The 26871-nt window shown below is 45.2% G+C and overlaps 1 protein-coding gene across 3 annotated transcripts in view; it reads left to right on the forward strand.

Moving 5' to 3' along the window:
- Positions 1-26871, forward strand: part of exoc6b (exocyst complex component 6B) — a 142360-nt gene that overhangs the window by 24353 nt on the left and 91136 nt on the right. For all 3 annotated transcript variants that reach the window (XM_061710438.1, XM_061710435.1, XM_061710437.1), the window contains exons 6-8: positions 139-343; positions 15345-15542; positions 18668-18736. In XM_061710438.1, the coding sequence (XP_061566422.1) occupies positions 139-343; positions 15345-15542; positions 18668-18736 (472 nt within the window). The remainder of the gene's footprint in view (positions 1-138; positions 344-15344; positions 15543-18667; positions 18737-26871) is intronic.

Raw genomic sequence — 26871 nt, forward strand, 5'->3', positions numbered from 1 at the left:
CCTTGCGTGCGAATGCATGTGATGTGTTTATCTCATGTCTCCTGCCGTAACCAGAAGTTCACGTTGACTGTGATTATGTCATGAGCAGCATCAGGCGATGGAGCTTCACAGATGCTGTCGTGGTGTGTTACTCCCCAGGTACTACCCTGCGCTGCGGACGCTGGAGCAGCTGGAGCAGACGTGTCTCCCCCGGGCGGGCCAGTACCGGTTCTGCTCCATCATGGCCCAGAACATCCCCAAGCTGAGGATCCAGATCCGGGACACGGCCATGTCGCAGCTGAGGGACTTCCTGGAGAGCATCCGGAAGCACTCGGACAAGATCGGCGAGGCCGCCATGAAACAGGTACGCCGCTTCTCCGGTGTTTGAGAACTAGGGCTGGGGATCGATTCAAATGTCAAGAATCGATTCGATTCCGATTCTTAAGATTCAGAATCGATTATCAAGATTTGATTCGATATCTATTTGGGTTAGTGTTATTAAAACTGTTTTTTGAGCTGTTGCATGAATTATGTAGTTATGCAACGTATTAATACTAGTATTATATTGAGATTCAACAGCAAGTATTGGCAGCTAATGATGCTGTAAGGACCAATCACCTCCCAGAATGCTGATAGAACTGCTTTCAGAAACATTGTGTGGGTCAGAATTATCAAACAGATCCAGGGCAGCAAACAGAGGCCGGATGAAATCGGTTTAATTTTTTCCCACATTCCATTACATTTTTTTCCATTTTCGGTCTATTTCGGTTTTGAATTTTTGAGAATTTGGTTTTTAGCATTTTATGCAAATGTAACCCTAAGACAGTATATAAAGTAATGGAATATAGACAATTTATGCAATTATAACGGCAAGACGGTGGCTTAGTGGTTAGCACTGTTGCCTCACAGCAAGAAGGTTCCCGGTTCGACCCCCAGGCCTTTCTGTGTGGAGTTTGCATGTTCTCTCCGTGCTTGCATGGGTTCTCTCCGGGTACTCCGGCTTCCTCCCACAGTCCAAAAACATGCATATTAGGTTAATTGGTGATTCTAAATTGCCCGTAGGTGTGAGTGTGCATGGTTTGTGTGTTTATTTGTGGCCCTGCGATGGGTGTAACCCCGGCCTCTCACCTGAAATGAGCTGGGATAGGCTCCAGCAGACCCCCGTGACCCTGAAAAGGATAAAGCGGGTATAGATAATGGATGGATGGATGCAATTATAACTAAAAACTTTAATGTTTTCATAGCTTTAAACATACATTTAAAGGCAAAAACTTGTGTCAAAACATTCCTTTTTTTGGGCATGAACAAAAAAAATACCAAAAGTTGTAATGTAATGATGAAAAAAAAAAAAAAAAAAAAACCATCTTTAGACATACGAATCGATTTTTAGGAATTAATATGAGAATCGATTTGGAATCGGAAAATCTATTTTTTTTTTTTTCAACACAGGCCTATTGAGTACGGGCTCGGTTCCCCTGATCCTGGAGGTCTCAGTGGATCTCCGTCACACGTCTTCACGCATTTGGTGACTGATGTAATCGGCAGTAGTCGGCTGAAAAGACCAAGCTGGTCACGTGTGCAGCGGCCCTGTTCGGCTTCATCGCGGTTGTCCAGGTCTTTGTAGCGCCGCAACAAAATCCCCCGAACTCTATTTTTCCATCCCACAAGCACCTCATCCGTTTCCCGTTAAAAGTCTACTATACCTCTTCTTGAACCTTGTTGATCCGTCTACTCTTCTTCTTCTCTTCAATTTCTGAGGTAAGACCGGACACGCCCAGGTCCGTTAACCCCCAGCGCCCTCACGCGATGCTTTGCCGTTCTCGGGTTGCCTGTACTCTAGCGGCCGTAGCGATTGAGATAAAAAAAAAAACGGGCCACGGGGCCTCAATAATATGCCAACATGACCTGATCCGTCTCGTCGGCCCGTCTATTGTAAAATGGTTCTGGTCCAGTAGGATTTAATGAGTTGTGTTCACATGAAAGTGCTGGATGTAATTTAGAAGCCCCCCCTCCCTATAAAGTTTCCTGAAGGCAACTATTGCAGCGCCATTCCTGGTAACGGAGAAACGTGTCAACGATCCGGCCCAGAAATATCTACCTGTGATAAAGTTGCTTTCGTCAACGAAAATTATGACTACCGGTAAATATCTTCATCAACGAGCCTTTATCACGTGAGGAAAACGAGACCAGATGCAACGAAAATGCTGGTCATGTGATGATAACGATAATTAAATATATAATGCAATATCATAGATGAATAAAAACAAGACTAAAATGTAGATTACAAAATAAAAACTCTACTCGCTAAAATGTGTCTTCATTCTTCGTTGACCAAAACGAGACAAAATGTTCTACCAAAGATCCTTAATGTCCATGTTTTCAGTAGTTTCCTCAATCCCAGTCGCTGCAGCGGGGAATCAGATCCAGAAGATGCAGCTGCAGGTTAGAGGCTGATGCCGTTAACGCAGAGCTCTAGGTTCACGTCAATTAAAAACAAAGTTACATAGAGAAACGCGGGGATCTTCTCTGGGGCTGGAGAAGAAGAAGAGACCATCTTTGGATACACTTTCCTACACAGACGTGGAAAATAAAACCCAATGTGTCGTGAAAAAGAGAAAGATGGGGAGAAATGTTGAAAAATAAATATGTTGTAAACTCAAATTAGAGTCTTCTGTATCTGGAGTGAATGTATTCTTGAGTCTATAAGGTAACAATAATATAATAATAAAATAACCTTGTTTGAATTGTAAAATGGGTTTGGCTAAATACAATCTTTGACTAAAACTAGACTAAAATGGTCCTGGACAATTCTGACTAAAATAAGACTAAAATGCTCAGACTTTTAGTCGATTGAAACTTGACACGACTAAAAGGAGAATGAACATGACGAGAACTAATAAAAACTAAAATGATAGCTTGACCCAAAGACTAGACTAAAACTAAAATTGAAACAGGCTGACAAAAACAACACTAGCTACGGACAACGGTCGCAACACCATCGCTGCAAACATTTGATCCACAAAATTACAGCATCATCGTTTCAGTATTTAGAGCAGTTCATTTTCCAGCAGACCTTTAGGTGTTTAATATAAAAGAGCAGTTGAATGTCGGGGCAGGAGACGAGGTTCCCGGTGCGGGTCGGCCGGCTCGTGGCACCGACCTGCGCCGACCTCTTCACCCCTCCGGTGTTATTATGGGCTGCCGAGTGTTAATGGCCTGTTTATCTGACTCCGTGCCACAGTGGGTTGTTGTTCCTCATCATGATCTGTCTGTTAATCAGAAGCAGCCTGCGTGTGCGTGTGTGTGTGTGTGTGTGTGTGCGTGTGTGTGTGTGTGTGTGTGTGTGTGTGCCGCTCTGTGGTTCCGCTGCCAGTAAACAAGTATCTCGCCGCTCCAGGAGACGCTGCGGCTTGTCAACGAAGGCGCACATGCGAAAACTTCCTCGGCATTTTCCAGCTCCGCCGCGTCTGTTTCTGCGTTCGCCGTGTTCTCCGAGTTCTCCGAGGATGTGCGCTGCTCCAAACAAGCTTTGTTTATTTGTCTGCATCCACTTTTTTCTTTTTAATCAGTTTTTTTTGGGAGGGGGCTTGGACGAAGGAGAGCGCTGTGAATAAGCAAGGAGCAGACGGATGAGTGGATGGAGACCAAAACAAAAAAAAAAAGGTTCCACGCTTGTTCTTTCTTTTTTTCCTAATTCAGTCACAACCTCTTTTGTTAATACTTTCAGATTTGGACTCCGAGCAACTAGTGAATCATCACATTAGCCTCGCGGTCACAGAAAATAACCCGATTTTCTTTTGTTGACAAGGTTCCACTCTCTTAAATCTGAGGGAATACAGAATATTTTCCTTTTTACACAACGTGCACAGTGAGACCTTTGTCAGGCTGCTTGCTGTAATTCCTCCTGAAGGCAGAAACTAAAACACGGCCGTTTTCTGTTTATTTTTCCTCAGTTATTTAGCAGACTTGAGCCAACGCTGAAACTAATGGTCTTAATTAGACAGAAACGGGCTTAAAGAGATCCTTGGTATGATTCAGATGTGCCGTTTCCAGAGCTGACGTGGTCGTGACCTTTACTGGACAGGTAATTGTCACACTAAGATGTTTGTATCAAGGTGTATTAAGGTTTTATGGCTCTTTTGGGCTTTTATTCTGAAAGGGGCCTGACAGGAAATGGTCAGAGAGAGAGGACGCAGTAAAGAGTGACAGGCAGGGCTTGGAACCTGTGGCGCCTGCATGAGAGCATCAGCCTCTGAATATGGTGCCGCTCAGCCCACCGAGCTGTCATGTCTTGATTGTTACCATCTTTGTCCTCAAGCTCAGTCTTTCAGAATAAGGTAAAGGCAGCTCTCTTCTCCGAGGATCCACCAAACCCGCCCAAGCAGTCCGAACATCTCTGCAATGTCCTTATTCACATGTTGACGCAACAGTCCTTTAATGGCACTTTTCCACTAGCACCTACTCGGCTCTACTCATCTCAACTCGGCCTGGTTTCTTTTCCATAACAATTCAGCACCTGGAGCAGAAGTAGGAGCGTTGGAGCGAAGCTTCTGTGACGTATTTGATTGTGTATCTAAACGAAGAAGACAACAACACTAAAGATGTAGAACCTGGAGGAGATGATAGATGTGCTGCTGGGTCTGTTGCTTGTGTTTTGATATCAAGTTAAAAAATGAGAGTGAGAGAAGCTTCAAGCGGCGACGCTTTTTAATTTTTTTAGTTTGTCTCGGCGCTGCTGAAAAGTTAGCTGGAGCCGCGAGCAGCTATGAAGTGACAGAGCTCCTGGTGGATCTGGTCGTTCCTTATCGCCCGTCTAGATCCCTTTTTTAATTCTCTCCTCAGCCACCAGGTTTATGAACATCTGCACCTCAGAGTTGGATCATGAAACAGACTTATGCTGCCATTGCTGGTCGAATAAAGTGAACAAGAAGCCGCCAGAGTCGCTCTTTCACTGATGTCACATCCTGACTCAGACGTCTGACTCCAACCCCCCGACCAATCGGTGGCCTGTAGTGTGATGACGTCAGATGCAGCCGACTCAGAATCCTCTTTTCCATCTCTTCCTTCGGCCCTTTGTACCGCTGCAGGTTCTCCTGTTCCTTCTAGGTATTGCTGAGGCTTGGGGGTTGCCACATCTGTCATACTGCTTTCTTCTGAGGTTCGTCGGCCTCCACAATGTCCGTCGGTTGGTCGTCACCAGTTTATCAAAATCCCTGGCTCCTGGCGTTTCAAGCACCTTAACTGCTGCTGTTACGGGCTGGATTAGGTTATTATGGGCTGGTGTGGTGGACCCTGGTCTCTTTCCATCCCCTATTCTTCCTCGCTGGATTTCTGCGGGATGACGGTTCATCACTGGATGCCATCCTCCAGATGTTTTCCTGGCCTTACATTTCTGTGGGAAATAAAAGATTAATTAAGATTACTGAGTACTCTTGCTAATGGGATACTATGTTAAGTTTTTGAAGGATTTATCAGGCGATGGTTTCAAGGGTCCTCTAGATGTCGCTAGAGGATCATGTTTGTGGTCCCTCTGGCTGCGTCCAGATGCATCACCAGTCCGACTGGTCTGACTATGAAAACAATGTGAATTATGTCTGCTGCCTACCGGACCATCTGTGGCAGATTTCATACTCTTCATCATCTAAACTCCAGCTTCATATCGTTTCATCTTTGTTTTCTCACCCAATTCCAGGCTGAAACATCTGTGTAAATACAGAAAATTAACAGAAATCTCTCTGAATGTCTCCTTTTATGCAGCACAATTGGACCATTGTGTCACATGTGCATGCTAACAACCCACGTTTGACCTTTGGATGGGGGTTCCTGGACCACAATTTGTGAGTCACTGGCGTAGAAAATCCACTTGCAGTCACTGAAGAAGCTAACCGCTAACTCCCCTAACCGCTAATTACAAGGGAGATTATGGAAACCCCAGCGGTCCAGCAGCCCCGATACCCAAACCGGGGGTTTGTCGCCGTATCAAATGTTCTGTCGGAAAAAGGTGTGTGTTCTCTTTTTTAACGTTCTCTCTCGTCCTCCTGTCTTATTTTTCTTCCTCTTCCCTCCCTGTTTTTCCTGCGTCCTCATCCCTTCCTCTCAGACAGCGTGTCTCTCTGCTGTGCTCTGTTCTAAATTAGCTCCAACTCTCTCGCCGTTGTTGCAACTCCCTCGACCAGAGATGTGAAAATAAATAGATTTTTTGGAGGGAGGAAAAAGAAGAGGTGGAGAAGGAGGAGATGGAAGAGGGGGAACGCTTTACAATGGAGCTATTGTCTGCTGCCACATGCCCATGGAGGAAGAAGGATGAGAGGAGGAGGAGAGGAGGAGAAAGGACTGAAGGGAGGGTGTGGAAGAGAAACGGGGGGAAGAGTTAAGTGATTTAGATGAGAAGAAACGAGCAGAAGAGAAATCTGATCAGATCTGACTTCAAAACCTCGGAACATGGTTTGGATCCAGTTTGCTGAACCGGGGTTTGATGTGGCTTCTTCCTCGCTGGTACTTTCATCGTTGCAGCTCTGCACCGCGGCCCGAACCCGGGGCTTACCTCTGGGAGCTGCGTTTACGTTGAATAACGTAAAGGTTCCTGGTTCATGTGATTTATGACCAGCAGGACCTCGGTGGTGCTGATTGATCCGGGAGACCCTCCCTGATACGATACACTCCTTTTAAAGTCTGTTGATGCTCTGAAGTTCCCTGATGAGCACCAATGAGTCTGAATGTGTGGTTTTAATGCTGCTTTCACACAAGGTTCCCGGGTTGCGTCAGCTTTGCCACCCAAACCTCTGTACACAGAGAAGAACCCTGGGAAGGCGTCCCTGTCCACTTCCAGACACTAGACCCAGAGCTGTCCACAATTCCTCTCGAGGTTGGAAGGTCAAATGAAACGTGCCGCTTCTTTAAAGCCTGATCGCTGTGTGAAAGTGGTCTGAGTCGGACCAGCGGTTGGACCGTTGGACAGATTCATGCCGGGAGGTTGAAGAGGTGTGGAGTAAGTGCTCGGTTCACTACCTCTGGTATAGACTTATGGCGCTTTTCCACTAGCACCTACTCGGCTCTACTCATCTCAGCTCAGCTTGGTTTCTTTTCCACTACAATTCAGCACCTGGAGCAGAAGTAGGAGGTTGGAGTGAAGCTGCTGTGATGTATTTGATTGTGTGATCTAAACGAAGAACAACACTAAAGATGTAGAACCTGGAGGAGATGATAGATGTGCTGCTGGGTCTGTGGCTTGTGTTCGATATAAAATAAAAAAATTATAGTGAGAGAAGCTTCAATCGGCGACGCTTTTTAATTTCTCGTTTGTCTCGGCCCTGCTGAAAAGTCAGCTGGAGCCGCGAGCAGCTATGAAGAGACAGAACTCCTGGTAGATCTGGTCGTTCCTTATCGCCCGTCTACATCCCTTTTTAATTCTCTCCTCAGCCACCAGGTTTATGAACATCTGCACCTCAGAGTTGGATCAGAACAGACTTTTGCTGCCGTTCCCTGTCGAATAAAATGAACAAGAATCCGCCGTCAGAGTCGCTCTTTCACTGATGTCACATCCTGACTCAGACATCTGACTCCAACCCCCCGACCAATCGGTGGCCTGTAGTGTGATGATGTCAGATACAGCCGACTCAGCCGCTTAGAACCTCAGCAGAGTAGAAACAGAAAAGTATCTGACTCAGCACATTAGACCCCTAGTGGGAAAGAACCAAACCGAGTGGAATCGAACCGGGCTGAGTAGGTTCTAGTGGAAAAGTGCCATAAGAAGAAGGATATAAAGAACCATGTGGTCCCTTTGGTGAAGTGCTTCTGCCTGGGCGCAGTGACCCCCCCACACCCGCCCCCTGTGGTAACGTCCATCTACAGGGGGACTGACCAGCTGTTAGAGACTCACCTGTCATCTCCTCTGACACCTATCATCTCCTCCAGGTTCTACATCTTTAGTGTTGTTGTCTTCTTCGTTTAGATCACACAATCTAATACTTCACAGCAGCTTCACTCCAACCTCCTACTTCTGATCTGGGTATTGAAAAGAAACGAGGCGTGGCAAGTCGAGTCGCGCTGAGTAGGTACTAGTGGAAAAGCGCCAGAGGAGAAGATGCAGTCGGGAAGGTTTTAAAAACTGTAAAAGGAAGAAATTTAAATCTACTTCTCATTTCTTTACTGGTGGTTTATCGTTTCCTCCTCCTCTTCCTCACCACGTCCCCCATCCTAAGGCCTGTCCTCTTCTTTCCATTCCCTCTCCTTTCTCGCGGCGCGGGGCGAGTCCAGAGCGTCCGCCGTGCGCTCAGCGGCTACACACTCGTGCGCACTAATAGGAACCAGATTGCCCGGCCCGTGAAGTGGAGGAAGATTGATTACCTGTATCTAGTTACTGAACACACACGTGCGCGTGTGCGCGCCGTGAGGGTGGCGGGGGGTTGTTTGCCGGGTCGGTGGACCAGAATAGCCCGTGCCTGCGTTCCTGGCGCAGGGTCCGGCTGCCAGGCGGCGACCCGTCCCAGGGACGTCCCGCTCAAGCTCTCGCCCCTGATCCTGATCAGGAGGCGTTGGAAGACGGAGCGCCAAATAGATTTATGTATTTTAGTGAAGACAGCTGTGCGCTGAGAGAAGCCTGGACGGGTTTGCGATGTTGGGATCAACACCAAATGTTCCTTTTTCTGCTAATGAAACCCCCCTTTTATCGAATATTTCTGCAGAAATCCCACTTTTTAACACAAAGCTGTCCCAAGAAGAGGCGTTTTTCCCCCAGGGTCTGTCCATCTATTTCTTTATATTTTATTTCAGTTTTAACTGCTTATCCAGGACTCAGGTCAGGGGTTCAACAGCTGGAGCAGAGATCCCCAGACCTCCCTCTCCCCAGCTACCGCTTCTCTCTGCACCCGGGGAGGAAGCTGATGCGATTACGAGCCAGCCGGGAGGAATGATCCCCCCGGAGATTCCCGGGTCGGCCCAGACGGCCCTGTCAGAGCAAGTGCCGAGGCAGGAGGGGTTGTTGGGGTCCATGAGCTGCTGGCAGCGGCCTTATCAATGAGGTTTTTATCTGTTTGATCATTCTTACAAACTTGGAAAATAAAGACCCCGTCCACACGTAGCCGGATATCTGCGGATATCTGCTAAACCGGAGATATTTTCCTCCGTTTTGACCTGTCATCCACACTAAAACGCAAATAAACGAAGGTTTAAAAAAACTCCGGGCAAAGTGAAGATTTTTGAAAACTCCGTTTATGTAGATGCGTGTGGACACACACAACCGGAGTTTTGCGTTTTCAAACGTCACATTATGCGCCAAAACAACAACAAATCTGCTCTGACGTGCGCCTTTTGTTTACTACAGATGATCCAGCATCTGTTCTCCAAGCTATTTATTAAATAAATGGTCTCTGCTCTTGACCACCACTTACTGCGTTACACCGACACAGAGGCTCCGCCGTACCCTACACCGTAGGGTACGCAGCGACGCGCACCCTAGATGTAGGGCCCGCGGCTCCGCAGAGCCCGCAGAGACGCAGAGCCCGCAGAGCCGCGGAGGTGCAGCTTCCCCGGGAGCTGCAGATGATCTACAGGTTAGAATGCTTATGAAGTGGTCGAAAACGCAGATCTTCGGTTACGTGTGGATGCAAATTTTTTTATAAACGGAGGAGGGAAATATTCGTTTTTAAAAATACCCGGCTACGTGTGGACGGGGTCAAAGAGAGTCCAGTTGGAACATTTGCGTATATAAATAACGGTGATCTTTGGAAAGTTGGTGGAGGTTCATCATGACACTTGGGAAGCAAGAAGTTGAGGCTCCAACAATCCATGATGGTTCCCGAGAGCCGTCGGGCTTGTGTACCTGGTAGTTTATACCTGGCAATTTATATTTGGTAGTTTTATACCTGGCAGTTTTATACCTGGTAGGTTTATACCTGACAGTTTATACCTGGCAGCTGTATACCTGCTTAAGCAGTTGGGTGGAACATAAAATAACATTTTCAACTATATTCCTGCACAAAAACATCTTAAATCTGCATAACCGTTAGGCAGGGACCAGAGTAAAAAGCTGCAGTTAAAAAACCCCACACCTGTGAAGATATCAACATGTATAAAACACCAGGACGTGCTTCTCTGCAGAGCCTCGTTCATCATCACGCAGCCTTAAGGAGGCCCGTTCCACCTTAAAAAAGGTGGCTCCAATCAAGTTGGTTGTCATTTATTGAAACAATAACATCAAGAACGACGTGTTTGCGACGTAGCCGGCAGGTCCAGAGAGGTGCACTAAAACCTGGATCAGAATAGATAACAGAGAACGCCGCCAAAGCAACGCCATTGGCTCCTTTTCATCGTCATAATATTTATGAAGCTGATTGCAAGTGGTTGTGGTAAACTGTTGAATCGACAAGCAATGTTTATATGTTGTTCAGGTTTCTCATACTTAAAATAAAATAAAACAGCAAAACCTTGGCGCTGTCACGTTGATTTCCTTCACAGAAAATACCACAAGAGAAACAATCAACCTGAACCGAGATGGTTGCAGCTTTGTTCTGTTACTGGGATTAATTGACTTCCAGTTTCCATCGTCTTGAGTGTTTGAACTGGCTGCAAATACTCAGAGAGGTTTCTCAGAGAAGCTGAAGCAGCACATGCTCCTCTCAGGACCGCCTCGTGACCAAGTCTAGCATCGTTTCCCTCCGACCTCCAGCCGTGTCCATCTTCCCTTCACCTTCACCTAACGCAAAGCTGCATTTGGGAAGTCCTCATTCTCCTGTATTGCAATGACTCAATGGAAAACTCTGCCCACAGACATTATTTCATGTACAAGTCCCCACACCTTCTCACATCTTGCCAAGCGATGGTTACTGTCAAGACAAGTGTGTGTACATTTATGAAGTGTGTTGTGTTGGGGGGGCAGTCTAGCTATAAATCTTAGGTGCCAACATCTGACAGATCCCATGCTCTGTTGAATCTGCTTCCATGTTTCTATTTATCTATTTTATCTATAGTCTCTTTGCTTTGTTCTGCTCTTTTACTTATTTTTTCTTTTTCTATACTCATTTTTATGTAGTATTCCATCAACCTGCCCAGGGACTACAGGTGGAAAATAGCAAGTTGCTACAACCTGGCACAAAGCATATTCTCTTCAACAAGATTAATGTCTTATTCAGTGCGTTTACATGGGAAGTTTAATTCAGAATTAAAATTAAATCAGATTTAAAATGAGTAAAAATTACCTAATTCCGAATGAAAATGCCCATTCCGAATTAAACTTAATTCTGAAGTAAGTGGCTGGTTTATTCCGATTTTTTAAATCCGAATAGAATAATTCCACGATCATGTATACACTCATTCTGCTTTAAATTAATTCCGATCTTTCTGTGCTGCTCATTCCCTTGCCCGTCTTTCGCGATGACGCTTATATTCCGCGCTGGGCTTGTTTTCGAAACAAAGTTTCAAGATGGCTGCTGGCAGTAAACGGTGGTCGTGCCAAAGCACGGTCTTCTATCTCCCTCCTGCTCAGCACACGAAAGAAAGTCATCGACATGATGTTGTCGTGCTGCTGCTTCAAAAATAAAATCAAAACAAATCCAAAAAGGATGCTAATAATGTGGTCCTCCATGTTGTTGCTAATCGAGTAAGTTTGTTTTCTTCCGGTAGACGTAAATACGTAAAGAAATCCGCCCCCCTATCCGCTCAGAACCCTTCCCAACCCCCAGACCTTAAGCGGAATAGAGGGAATGTTCATGACGTCAGATGCGACTTCACAGTGGGTTACAGAATATACTGAGTGGCAGAAAGACTGAGTGGCAGAAAGACTGAGTGGCAGAAAGACTGAGTGGCAGCGTAAACTTTCAGTTTGAGCAACTGGAAAACATCTAAAATGGGAAAGAGCTGTTGTGCGATCGACTGTACTCGTAGATTTAGCAAGAAATCAGAGTTATCGTTTTACAGATTGCCGAAAAATAAGCTTAAGAGAGACAAATGGGTCTCTGCAATTGGCAGAAACAACTGGATTCCAGGCACCGAAACGTGGATTTGCGGTTCCCATCTTGTATCATGTTGTAATGTAAGGTTGGATTTTTGGGTAGCTAACGTTAAATGGTCAAATCATAAAGTTTGGCGTCCTCATTACTTTAATTTCTACAACAAATCCTGCCTTGAAGTAGGACCAAGCGTCAAGACTTTTGTAAGCCTTCAAGCTTTGCTTCGTGTATTTCCCCGGTGTAGAAAATGAAGTACATATAAATATCAGGAAACTGGATTCATGGCCAAATATTAATGTCCATGGACCACTGGTTCTTCTGGTAACTGTACGGGTCACTGTCAAGTCCAACTGCCTTTAATTTAAGCCGATAATCGGCTGTTATCCCGTCTTCTCCACTAGTTGCAGCCATTTTTGCCACTCAGTGCAAGTAAGCGGGGGGGGGGGGGGGGGGGTCCAGTGGGAATGTGACGTCAATGCATACCCTCTATTGGACGAAGCCGATCAAACGAAGCCGAATTACAAAACATCATGTAACCATGGCCAGCGTGCACTCTCCCTGTTTTGAAATAAATTAATTACAATTACCTCTCGTCCACCACCTTTCTCTGGTCTCAGCTCTCCTTTCCAAAGTATTCCCAGTCAGCGTTCCCAGGTTTCTCACGGGGGGGTTCGTACGCATGAGACGACGCACGTCCCCATACTTGTGCTTGGAGCACCGCAGCGCCGCCCTCTCTGAAGTAAGGTGCAACAAAGGGATTCGGTCAGCAGCAGAAGCCGTCATTGTGCCATGTGTAAGAGCGAGTGGTTGCTCGGAGCGCATGTGCCAGGAGATAGCTCAACACACAAATGCAGCCTCGGAGCAAAGCAGGAACCAAATTAAATCAAGTGGATTTTTCTCTCCCCGTCTCTATTTTTGACGTAGACGGTGACGTTTGCGACCGTAGCCCTGCAGTCGCATACCTCTGCTTAAACGCTGCCTTTGGGCCTCTTCAGCTCAAGTAATGCTCATTTGCATGGGGAAAGAAAGAAATGATGCATGTGAAGGATTGAAGGAGTCGAAATGAGACTTTTGTTCACTTTGATTAAGATGCGATTTTAAAGAAAAACACAAATACCTCCAGTTTCAGGGATCGTTGACATAACCATGTCCAAAACCTGTCACAGGCAGTGGCTTGAGGTGTCCTGGAGATGTTCACCACACAGTTGCTGCTTGCTGGGGGTTTTTTCTGCCCTCAGTTTTGTCTTTAGTAACTGGAAAGCTGCTCTGATTGGGTGGGATTAGAATATTTCATTTTCTTGCCATCAGAAAGACTCCATTTGCCGTTGCGTCGTCGCTTCATTGCGAAACGCTGTCTTATTAGTGCTGATTCTTGCTTACAAAATGCCATCAACAACAGGAAATTTCATCAAAACTTGCCTTTAGGTGCCCTTGAAACATCCAGCTTCAGTGTGAATGAAAAGGTGAGTACTTCAAAGTAAGATTTGGTTTGAAGGATTCGTAGCGTCATAAATTGTGTGCATGGCTGCAGTTGTTTCTGAGTCCCTCTGCATGCATGACGGTAGATGTTAGGGATGGTCATTGACCAATCAGATGTTGAGCAGTGGAAGCAACACTTTTGACATCTCTTTGGACTTCATATTGGTACCTATTTATAAATGAACCAATCATCCAAGTACTTTTTGTACTTTTTGTAGCACCATTTTTGTGAAAGCTCTTGAATTCCACTTTGATGGCCGAGTGGCTGTGGTGGCGGTGGTCAAATGCAATAAAAACAGTTGCAGGAGGACGACTCGAGGAGCACTTATCGGTTTGTCTTCTGGAGGGGAGTGTGCCGCTCGGCGCATTCATGTGGTCACTTTCTTTCCCCCAACTTTCCGAGAATTTCCACTTATTTTGTCTCATGCCTCATGACTCATTTGGCGTCTTATTGTGCGAGAGCATGCATGTGGGCATCAGATCAAAGATGGCATTGTATTCCTGCGGCAGCGCTGATATCGTGCTCTTCCGGGTTTCTGCCTGCACACCTGTTTTTCTCATTATCCTCCGCCATTAATGACTCAAATCGGGGCGCTCCGATGCCCTGACGTGCTTCTTGACGTCCCGTTCGCCGGGTTTTCTTGCTCAGACTGGTAGCCTACGTGCTGGCGCCGGCGAGAAAAGGAAGCAATCGCATACACCGAATGGACCAGGGGCGGGTCTCGGGCCGGGGGGAAAGATGGTCCGGGCTCAGGTTTTCCCCTCCACGGCGGGGTTTTTCCACGGAAAAAATAAACCATGTGGGCGCAGTTCGGAAAGTTGATGGCGAATTTTTGTTTTTCTTGGCTATTTTTCTTTCTTTCTTTAAAAAAAAAAAAAAAAAAACACAAAAAAACTGTTAGATTTGAAGAGAAAAACTGCGATTTCGTTTTAATATGCAGCGGTAGAAGATGAAGACTCGCTCGGCCTTCCGCATCGTCAACAGGCCTGTTTGCGCTTTGTTTTGGATACAAGTGGCCAAAACTTCCTGTTTTCCGTATTTTTAGGACTCCTAATCCAAGACGGCCGCAGAGGGAGTCGAATGTTTCATTTCCCATAATACTCCCCAAATAGTGACACGGACACACGGCAGAGTTTCCACCAAATATTTCATTGTTCTGCGGAGAATCTTTCCACGTGTGCTTTGTCACCGTTTCCTTCTCTATCTGGCTCGTCTGTTTTCCTTAAATTGGTCTTGTGGGAGGCTTCGTTGACCTAGATTAACGTCGATTTAACCAAACAAGTGGAAAAAAAAATCTTTGTTTTCTGCCCTTTTGGCAAGCTAAAGTACATATTTAACATATTTGTTGCTTTTTAACTCTAATTTTAGATGCTTAGTTTTATGGACTCTTCATTCTTTCTGTTTATTAGTACCTTAATGTTTTCTGTAGACGAAGGGTGGCGCGAGGAGGTCAAAGGTCTCGGCCATCGACCTCTTTAACGCCATCTGCAGATTGTAAGCAGAAAGGGGAACGCTGCTCCCTCGCCGGGGAGGATTAGCACGTTGTTTTCCCCTGAGACGCGTCTGAGCGCTGGTTGTGTTTCTGGATCAGGGTGGTTTTCTTTCCTCCTCCGCCGGGGCCGTGGAAGTGTAGCGGGGGCCACATGTGGGACAGCTCCACTGGAGTCTCGACGCAGACTGTTTATCAGCCTTATCAGTCCACATCTGGTTTTGGTGTCAGACCCTCAGAATCAAAGAGCTTCCACGGGTTCCCTCTGAAGTGGAGCCAACGGTTCCTCCTCCTCTTCTTCTTCAGTGGGACTTGAAAGGGGTTCTGGGAAATGTAGGAAATAACTGGAATAGACGCAAACAATGCAGACCAAAGGGGGAAAAAAATTAAAGACGCGGTTGCATGGTTTGATTTTGACCCCTGTGGCCGTCTGATGTGCATTTCTGTTCAGGCCCAGCTCCAGCGCTCGTTGGACAGCGCCGTCTCCCTGCAGCCCCGGGCCCTGATCGGTCGGCGCAGCAGAAAGGAGGCCATGATGATGATGATGATGGTGGCAGCCGGGACGGACAGAGACGGACAGGACGGCAGCCCCGTGTCGGAACAGGACTCCGGCATCCTGGATGTGGAGGACGAAGAGGAGGATGATGAAGTGAGAACCTCACCACACACACACACACACACACACACACACAAACCTCTCAACAAACCCAAACAGGGACGAGGAGTAACACGATCTCCTTGGAAACAGAGCAAAAGCGAACCGGAGTCGGAGTCCAGTAAATGAAGTGAGGCTGAAATATGATTCGGAGCAACTTTTATTGACATTTTGAAGTTGGACTCCCATAAGAAGCATTGGCTGTGAACCGTACCTCGTAAAACCGAGCTCTTCGGAGACACATGATCCCGAGACGTCGAGCTGCAGGAGCCTGAAAAGCTGCACGAACCGTTCAGTCATCCATCAGTCCACAGGTAGACGATGGATGAAGACAGTTTAATACTCTGGCAAGTGGGCACAAGTGTGTTTCTGGAAGTCATGGCTCAGCTGGCCGGGTTCCCGTGTCTCAGTACGCGTTATCAACACTGGAAGTTAGTCTGTTGCTGTGAATTAGGTAATGGGGTCACATTTAATGAAGGATCAGTGCATAAAACCCGTTAAATCGGGTCAAAGTGTGGGATAATTGTTTGGTCTTTGAGCCTTGTGGACTCACTTTCACTCCCTTGTAGTTTTCACCCTCTTTCCTCTCTTCCCTCCCGCTCCTTCGCACCCACAGTTCCTCGCCTGTCTTCTCATCTCTAACTTTCCGTTCACCTCTCCGTTTCCATCCCACCTCGGCTGCGAGAGCCCCGTCCCGGCCGTCCAGCAGCCTGATGTCATGCGGAGGGTGATGTCATCTGAATCTCAGCCCCGGTGCGGCACGTAGTCCACGTAAACCAGCCTCCACGTCCCCGACTCCAGCTCCGTTTCTCAAGAAATATGCCGTGATTTTGTTTATACACCAATCTGTACTGGAATGGACCGCAGCCTCCAGCGCTTGATGAGCTGGCTCCGCGACGCCAACGAAGACCGTCTGATGAAGCGGCTCGCTCTGCCATTTGAATCAATAAAAGTGTTTTTTTGCAGCGGTTTGTGTAGGAGCTGATCTGCTGACACACATCTCGGTAGCTCCGAAAACCTTCACTCTGCCTTGTTTTTCCTTCTTCGTTAGGCCTGTGCTGAAAAGATCGATTTTCTGATTCTAAATCGATTCTCATATTAATTCCTAAAAATCGATTAGTATGTCTAAACATCTATTTTTTTTAACTTTTGGTATTTTTTTTGTTTATGCCCAGAAAAGGAATATGAGCATAACTAGGGCCATGTTTTTGCCTTTAAATACGTTTAAAGGTATGAAAACATTAAAGTTTTCAGTTATAATTGCATAAATTGTCTATATTTCTTTGCTTTATATTAGGGCTGGGGATCGATTCAAATGTCAAGAATCGATTCGATTTCCGATTCTTAAGATTCAGAATCGATTATCAAGATTTGATTCGATTCGATTCTATTCCGATATTGATTTGGGTTAGTGTTATTAAAACTGTTTTTTGAGCTGTTGCATGAATGATATGACTGTAGTTATACAACATATTAATACTAGTATTATATTGAGATTCAACAGCAAGTATTGGCAGCTAATGATGCTGTAAGGACCAATCACCTCCCAGAATGCTGATAGAACTGCTTTCAGAAACATCTGAGGGGCAGAATTACCAAACAGATTCAGGGCAGCAAACGGAGACGTATGAAATCGGTTTTATTTTTTTCCCATTTTTGAGAATTTGGTTTTTAGCATTTTATGCAGATGTAACCCCAAGACAGTATATAAAGCAAATAAATATAGACAATTTATGCAATTATAACTGAAAACTTTAATGTTTCAAAAACATTTAAACATATTTAAAGGCAAAAACATGGCACTAGTTATGCTTGTGTCCATAAAACTTAACTTTTTCGGGCATAAACAAAAAAATACCAAAAGTTGTAATTGTACTGAGAAAAAAAAAAATAAAAAATCGATCTCTAGACATGCAAATCGATTTTTAGGAATTAATATGAGAATCTATTTATTTATTTGTTTTTCCAACACATATACTGTCTTGGGGTTACATTTGCACACGTCATATAATTCATGCAAGAGCTCAAAAACATTTTTAATAACACTAACCCAAATCGATATTGGAATCAAATCAAAACGATTCTGAATCTTAAGAATTGGAATTGATTCTTGACTTTTGAATCGATCCACAGCCCTATTCTTCATTTCTTTTAAGCTGGCTGGGTGAAGGAAAAATTAAAACTAAAGCAGAAATCTCCTCGCAGTTGGCCCGCCGGCTCGGTGCGTGGCCTGGTTGGTCACCACCGACCTGCCGAACCTCGGAGCAACAGTTGAACTGATGAACCTGGAAACGGCGTTCTGACACTGACCTCCCGGCGTCCTCCCTCGCGGGATCAGAGCCCCCTTTTCTGCAGCCTTTGTTGTTCCAAACTCGAGGAAAGCGAAGTACAATGAGGTTGAGGAGAATGGGGCTGAACTTGTCACCCTGGCTGTCACCCGGCCTCACGGTCCCCTCGGCCCGTCCACGTCCTGTCAACTGGACTTGGCCTCCTCGGCGGGAAGACCTTGGCTGGAACAAAGGCCTGACCCCCGCGGTGGTCGGGGTTGTTACCGGGTTTGGCACCAACGGCCTGCAGAGATGCCAACCACCATCGCACCGTGTCCTCACGCCATCCCTGCCCTCCGTTTACGACCGTCCCCGGGTGGCGGCTACTCGCTGCTGCCTTTCATCTCCTGCTCGACCTTTCTCAGGATTTCTGAGTTCCTTTCTTTCATCTCTCCTCTTTTAATCACTCTTCTGCTTCTTCTCGCCCCGGCCTTCTTAGTTTCCTTTCTTTGGTATACATTCATCCATCTTTTCTGTACTTTTACTCTCATTTTTGTCCTCCGTCCTTCCAGTCCTGTCTTAAGGTGGTACAACTCTTGGATTACTCTTGTAGTTTAAGGACTCTAGTGTGTGTTTGTAGTTTGTACAGAAGTGAAAACCTATCGGAGACCAAAAGATATTTGGATTTAGATATTTATATCTAACATTTAAAAAAAAAAAATGTAATGTTCATGGTTCAAGGTTGAAGTTGAATTTGAACTTGCTTTGTTTTAACTAACTGCAGGTTTTATTTGTCCGGTTCCCTCAGAAGAAGCAGCTCGTCTGACTTCAGGGCTTGTTTTGTCTCTGCAGACCCCGGGAGCCCAGGACTTGGTGGACTTCTCCCCCGTGTATCGCTGCCTGCACATCTACACGGTGCTGGTGAGCTCATCCTCCTTTCCTTTCCCTTCTGTCCGTTTCCTTCCTCGGAGGGGAAACGCTGTGACCTTTTTTCCGTCCACCGCCCAAATGTCTAATCTCTGCCCGTCCCGGTGCACGCTGGCTAAATAAAGTAACAGTGCCGCGAGTCGCATGTGACACATTTACCTGAGGAGACCTCGACGCCGTTAGATTTATCCCTGAAAATGTAAATACTGTGCAGCAAATGGAGATAAATCTTCTCTCATCCTGATCAGAGATCAGAAACGGCTGAGCTTCAGCACCGATTCACCTTAACTCAACGATGTGTGTTGATCAATGTTTCTTCGTTAATCCTTTTAACGCGTTGCGTCCTCTCAGCTGATTAAAGGTTTATAACCAGTAGCAACAACTCTTGTGTAGAAATGTTTTTTTTAAAGTTTTTTTTATTGAATTTTTGGCACGACAAACATTAACAGTATAAATGCACTTATGAATTATAATGCATAGGTTAAGGACATTAACAAAGATAGTCCTAAAATAAAGAAACGCAGACAAAAAACAACACATCAACAGTACGCTTTGTCTAAGTTACGTACAGATCGACCAGATAATACAGTGAAATCCTCATAACCAGACTATTGGCTATATAGATGCACCTCATGTTTCTAACTAGACTGTGTTTTATCTTCACATCCATACTGCAGGGTGAAAAAAAGACACACAACCAGGAGAAAAAACATTACTCTGGAACCGCAGGGAAATCAAGCCTATTAATATATGAGAAAAAAGGGGCCGATACAAATTTGTCTGTGCACCTTATTTTTTCCAACTTCATACAGTTTAAATAGATTGGATAGATTTGATCCAAGAGACATGAGTAGGAGCTGCAGAAGATTTCCATCCAAGTAAAATTAATCGTCTTGCTAATAAAGTAACAAAGGCAATTATGTCTTTACTTGCCTTGGAGAGTTGTGGTGTGAAACTACCCCAAAAAATGCAATGATGGGGTCTGGTTCAATGTGCATATTACTTATTTCTGACAGTGTGTTAAAAATGTATTTCCAAAAACCAGCCAAAGATGGGCAACTCCAAAACATATGTAGGTGATTTGCAGGGGACTGGGCACATCTTGGACAATTAGGGTTGATTTTATTTTATCTAAATATGGCGAAACCAAAACATCTGAAATACTTTACCAAGCAGACTTGTTCAGCGCTGCAGCCGCACCTCAAAGGTACCGAATCACCGATCGCTTAAACTCTGCTCAACCCTCATCACCAGGAGTGTTGGATTATAGGTTCAGGATTCTTTTGACACTTTAATTTGTCCACTTGATGAGTTGGTGCGCTAGCTGTGTTTTCCTCCCAGGTCTGTTTCTTGTCCCGCTCTAATAAATCCACTAGTATCTAAATACATGACTTCATGTTAGAAAATCCCATCTGCTTTCTCGCCGAACGTGTCTGCCGCTTGTTTTATGACATTAACAACCTTTATGCACCTGCGTGCTCGTGTTTACGGCTCTTCGGCCTGAAACCAAAGCCCGGTTACGACTGGAGAGGAACGTTTAGATGCGCTGGAGTTTTTGTAGGAGCGATGACAAAACGTCAGCGGTGGCCGCGTGCGTTAATCACCCCGAACCTGAACCACTTAGCTTCTTGTTGACCCCCAATCCACACTTATTTTAGGGTTACAAGTACTTAATTTCTAGGCATGTGGTTTGGTTTGGAACAAAACTGGTGATGGGAATTTATCGATACTGAAGTCATCCCAATTTATTATCAATTCCAGACTGGGTTAAAATTTTTCAGCTTCAATATAGCAGCTTTATATATTTCAACTTGATACGCTGCCAACAGGTCGGTAATGTGACGCTTTAACAGATTAACAGCAGCTGCATCTCCACTAAAAAGCAACTAAACACTGTCATTGATCTTGTTATTGATTTGCTCGTGTGCATTTCCAGTTTTAAAGTCCTGCAGGGGCGATGCTTCATGTAATTTGGGTCTGGTTCCTGAGCTGGAAGCTGTTTTCGTTCCTCACCTCCAACCAGAACCCAGGAGGTCCGCGTCGGAGCGCTCCAGATGATTTTGATCGTCTCATTTTGCACTTGGCTGCAGTTATTATTGAAACCACTGGAAGCCTGCGATGCCTGAAAGGTGTAATACTTTACAAAAGGACGTCGGCGTCGTCTGAAGGCCGCCTCGCTCGCGGGCCTGTAACGTTACCTTTTGGCTGGGAGGTGAAACCGCGAGGGGTCTGAGTGCTGAGAGGCAGGCGGCGTTCGACGAGGCCTCCGGCTCCTGGCTTCACTCCAGCCGGGCCGCCGAGGGAACCGCGTGTCCAATCTCAGTCTGAGCAAAAGCGACATGGGTGGAGGTGTTGACTGGGCCACGGCTGGGTCAGCTGTGTGTGTGTGTGTGTGTGTGTGTGTGGGCCCACAGGGGTTGCGACCGGGCCGCCGACGCCAGGAGGATTGGTTGTTTCTGTTTTGGTATGTGTGTGTCAACGGGGTTCTCTGGCAGGGCGACAGGAAGTGCATGAACTTTGACAGGAAAGAGAAAGTGAACATGCAACAGAGCGATGGAGGCAGGGAGTAAGAAAGCAAGACCGAGGTTAGAGGGAGGGTAAGGAGCGAGGGATGACCGGGAGGGTGAAAGTAGAAAGCGCTGCAGGGAGCAGGAAGAGGAGCGGTTGAAGAACCTGCAGAGGGGCCATAGCTGATAACATTTCTCAGGAAATAGGTGTTTTTTCTTGTTGTTTATTAGACGGTTAGACGGTTGAAGCAGGTTTGAGTTCAACTGTGTTTGCAACAAAATGAGCTACGTCAAAATAAAGAGCTGTTTTAGGCCTCTGACGAGACTAAAAATGTTGTTCCTTAAAGTAACCCAAGAGACGAAGACAAATCATTTAACATTGCAAGTGCACAAGTTGATATTTGTCTCTAGAGTTGCTTTGATGTTGTTGTGGTGCTGAAGCTGATCAACCAATTGGGCGGTGCTGAGCAGAAGAAAGTAACGCTAGCGCTGACGAATCGTTTACCTGGAGTTGTACAGATAAACGATATAGAGAGAACAGGGCGGCCGCGGGTCCTTAAAAAGTCTTAAATTCCATTTTTGCTAAAATAAGGCCTTAAAATGTCTTAATTTGTCTTAAATCTCAAAAAGTTTATTTCATTGTTTTGAGGAGAATCTCCTCCTCCTGAGGTTCTAAATCTGTGTTGACAGGTTGGGCAAGTTTCAGCCCAATTGGGCTGAAAAATATATATTTGGGCTGCTTTTCCTGGTTTTTACTAAATATTTAGGATAAATTATTAACAAAAAAAGTTTCCATTATGGCAGAGAAAAGTAGAAAGTTACACAATAAACTCACTGATATTTGAATTTATTTGTAGTCTTTGTTTGGAGCCTGAACTTTTTTAGGCTGTTTAGTGGTGTTTGTGAAGCTTGAAATGTATTATTCATTTAATAATTGACAATTTTAACATAGAGAATGTCTGATTCGGGCGTTTTTTTCCTTATTTCGGTGGGTTTTACATCACGTTTGGGCTGGAACCTGTCAGCCAGATCTGGCAACCTCAACCTCAGCGCTGGATTTCTTAGTGACACGTCTTTTTGGTCTTAAATTTAGTTTGAAAATGGTATTAAAAAGTCTTAAATTTACCTTGGTCCAACCTGTAGACACCCTGGAGAACCGCATTCAGTGTGCTGGATGCTCGGCAACAAGGTTTGGTAACATCCAGGTAGCGACTGTTTAGGTTGGACCGTCCGCCGGTGAGTCAGACAACCAGAGCCGGCGTTTCAAAATAAAACGTCTCTGGGTATCACTCGAGTTGGTTTCAGGTGGGAGGGAGGCTGATGGAAAGATTGAGAGGAGAAGAAGTGACTGAGCTGCAGAGGAAACTCAGGTTGAAGGGAGATAGTGAAAGGGGAGAGAGTGAGTCAGCGAGTGAATCAGCTGATGGGCGATAAGGAGGAGACGGTGGGGAAAGGGGGAGGTCACGGGGAGGCTAGAGGGGCAAAAACAGGAAGATGAGGGAGAAAACAACAGAGGGAGAGAGATTAGAGGGGGTGGAGAAAAAGGTTTTGATTGTGGAGGATGGAAGGGAGTGTGTCCTGTCTGGGGAAGGTGTTGAAAAGCTCGAAGCGGCCACCTCAGAGTCGGCTTCAGCCGCCGTGTCTGTGATGGATAGGGATGGGAATTTATACGATTTTTATGATTCCAATTCCATTTTCAATTCTGCTTAACGATTCAGTTCTTTAACGTCAAATTGCATTAATATGATAGGCCGTGTTCCTTAGTTAATTATTTACCTGCAGTATTATTAGCCACGGACATGCTAACGTTGCTGCTGCTGGGTTGAGAATTACTCACGTCGGTCTGGAGTGGATCAAAAACGCGTCATTCATTGATTTGTTATTGCTGCTGTGTGTGCAAATGTTTTTGCATGTTGCTAGTATTTCCTCCCTTTGACAAAATATTCACTTGGCTAGTAATGCTAGTTGCCCTATTGTCGACTTTTTTACTGACATGTAACCAGACTTTCGAGCGTTTGTATCGCTTGGGCGCCATGTTTACTGTTGACTGCTTCTGTGATGACGTCATTCGTGGCCACTGGAATCGAAAAGGGAATCGTTTGCAAGTTTTGAAAACGATTCCAAGGAATTCAAACACTGACTACATTTACATGCAGTCAATAACCCTTTTCTAACCGGAATATTAGCAATAACCCGTTTGCGCACAGCCATGTAAACACCAATAACCCCTTTGAATAACCCGAATTTGCTCATATTCCGTTTTTTAAAAACCCGAATATGACCCCTGGGTTACTCCTTTTCTTACCCGAATATTTGGTCATGTAATGGCCTAACGGGATTCCCCATGAGAAGGAACAGGAATTTGTTTTCTGTGCATGTTCTTTTCGCAAGGAATCTTGCTCTTTTGAGTCCAGGAAGTTCTTATAAACATGGAGAAACACAAGACCAGGAGGAGACTAATCATAGTCACCAGACCAGATCAAGCACCGCTGGAAGACGCTTAAAAAGGCGAACTACAGGGCCAAGAAACAAAACGGTACCAGCGGGTCCGATTATCCGCCGTGCTGCTGTTATTGTTGTTTTGAATTTGGATACAGGAAGAAGAAGCGGAAATGACGGGAATTGCGTCATGATGTTCTCCGCGCGTCGCTGGTTTGACCCAGATATCCCAAATGATTAATTACCATGTATACAGGGATAATGTTTGCTCACGCATGGAAACAGATTATTCCCAATGTTTCAGTAACCGGAATATTGACCTTAACCCCAATTTTGACCTCATGTAAACGTAGTCACTGGGAACCGGTTCTGAACAAAAAACGGTTCTTGATTCCCATCCCTAGTGATGGATGGATCTCCTCCAGTCGTAGCCTCGTCATTGGATCAAAAAGCAGAGCGGTGTTGGGAGGAGGGCCTGCCCTGAAACTGCTGTCCATCCCAGCGCCGGGTCGCTGGTTGGGAAGCCGCGGCCCGGCAGAGTCTGCTGCTCGGAGGGGGCTGTCTGGAAAATCACAAGCGCTCACGGCCTGATTGTGGAGAACGACTCGCGCTCGCACAGGCGCTCGCTCGTAACAGCTTCATTTATTTTTCTAGCAAACCTGGATGATGAATCCCATTTGCAATCAAGGCCTCCACTTTCTCCACGCTCCTGTTTTTCCCTCCCCTCCACCCATTCTTCTCCTTCCCATTTCTCTTTTCCATGCCGAAGGTCCACGATTTTCCACCCGTTGTTGCACCCGAACAATACTCCTTTGTTACTCGTGCACATGTATGGCAAGAAACGTGGACTCGGCTGTCTTCGATAAAATAAACAAGGGGGTTGAAGCCCAACGATCGGAGCAGAGGGAGAGAGAAAGAGGGCAGCGGTTCATCACCAGATCATCGAGCTCGGAGCAGCACCAGAACAAATCGGCTGCTCCGACGGTATGCCCGGAGAGAAACTCGTAGGTTGGGGACATCAGTGCGAGGAGATGAAGCAACGTTTTAATAAAGTTAATTTTGTCCATGGTTTTACAATTTAATTTTTATATTTTTTTGTCAGACAAGAATGTTTAGGTTTTTTAAATAGAGGGTATGCATTGACGTCACTTCCCCACTGGACCAGCCCCCTTACTCGCACTGAGTGGCAAAAACGGCTGCAACTAGTGGAGAAGACGGGATAACAGCCGATTATCGGCTTAAATTAAAGGCAGTTGGACTTGACAGTGACCCTTACAGTTACCCCAAGAACCAGTGGTCCATGGACATAAATATTTGGCCACAAATCGAGTTTCCTGATATTTATATGTACTTAATTTCTACACCGGGGAAATACACGAAGAAAAGCTTGAAGGCTTACAAAAGTCTTGATGCTTGGTCCTACTTCAAGGCAGGATTTGTTATAGAAATTAAAGTGATGAGGGCACCGAACTTTATGATTTGTACGTTTAACGTTAGCTACCCAAAAATCCAACATTACCTGATACAAAATGGGAACTGCAAATCCACGTTTTGGTGCCTGGAATCCAGTTGTTTCTGTGAATTGCAGCGAACCATTTGTCTCTCTTTAGCTTATTTTTCGGCAGTCTGTAAAACGATAACTCCGATTTCTTGCTAAATCTATGAGTACAGTCGATCGCACAACAGCTCTTTCCCATTTTAGATGTTTTCCAGTTGCTCAAACTGAAAGTTTACACTGCCACTCAGTCTTTCTGCCACTCAGTGTTTCTGCCACTCAGTCTTTCTGACACTCAGTGGGCGAAACCCGCTGTGAAGTCGCATCTGTGACATCATGCGCATTCCCTCTATTCCTGACAAGATGGTGCGTCCACACCATCTTGTGACTCTGAAGGCGAAAGGAATCGCCCAAACATGTCAGGTATTTAAAAAACATAAATATTCTTGTCCGTTCGAAGTCAGCTTTGATCACGTAACTGATGATGGAGCACCGGACGAGCGTGTAAAAGCTCAGCTTCACGTCTTATAGGGAACATTTTCACCTCAACAAAAAAAGCGTCTCTGGTGACCAGGTGCTATCGAGCATGAAGAAGAGAGTGATAATCAGACGGGAGCTTAAACACCACAGATTACAACAACTGGGACTAAAAACTGCTAAACTAGCAGCCGAACAACAACAACAATAAGCAAATTCTAGTCCGAAACTCCACTTGATTCATAGAACGACCATCTGACCACCGTCACACGGATATCTTATTCTTCTGGGCATTAGAATACTTTTTATTTATTAAATTTTTTTTCTTACATATTTATATTTTATTTTTTACTTATCTTGCACTTTATATAAGGATCAGCACCTGTGATGAAGATAAAGAATCTTGAATTTCAAGTGTGCATCAAATCAAGATCATGATTGATGTCTTAAACAGTTTACCTGTCGAACCGTGCACAAGACGACATCCTTACTAGAGATGCACCGATCAGGATTTTGAGGGCCGATCGCGTTTAAACCCGACATCTTATACAACAAAAAATGGCTGATGATCAAGACGTATGAATCCATTACCTTACGATGTAGTCCTTTCTTTTTCTTGCTGTTGTTGCTGTCGTTTATTGTCGTTCATTATCGGCCGATACCGATCGGTTGCAGATCGATTGGTGCACCTCTATTCCTTACCGAACATCTCAGGAAACATCCGGCCTTTTTGTTGTTCTTATGGACGTTTTGTCTCAGGTGATCTGGACTTGTGCTGGTTCTGTTGGGTTTGACGCCCGTATAGCTGTCAGTCACCCAAATGTGTGAAACCTTCCTGAGATACGGCCTTGCAGAAACAGCCACAGATTAGAGACTGTTCCACAAGGGGTTGAATAACCAGCAAATTAAAGAGATCAGAAGATATGAAGTCAAAAAACAATTTTTTGAAGGAATTGATCATTTTGATTATCATTATTTTAATAAAAAAATGCCGTAATTTGTTTTCATGAAGAAGCCTTGTAGAAAAGTTTTGCCTGAATTTGCCAAAATGTGTCAGAACTTCTGAGTTTTTATTGTTTCCATCTTAATTTACTCCGCACTGGTTATAATTTTGCTTATTAAAGTGTATTTTACACTTCTTTGTAATCTCATTTGTGCTGCAGATGGATAGTCGTTTTAAATTAGGTAAATTAGTCATCTTTGAGAAGGAA

Source organism: Cololabis saira, chromosome 20, assembly GCF_033807715.1.
Source record: "Cololabis saira isolate AMF1-May2022 chromosome 20, fColSai1.1, whole genome shotgun sequence".
In the NCBI taxonomy this organism is placed as follows: Eukaryota; Metazoa; Chordata; class Actinopteri; order Beloniformes; family Belonidae; genus Cololabis; species Cololabis saira.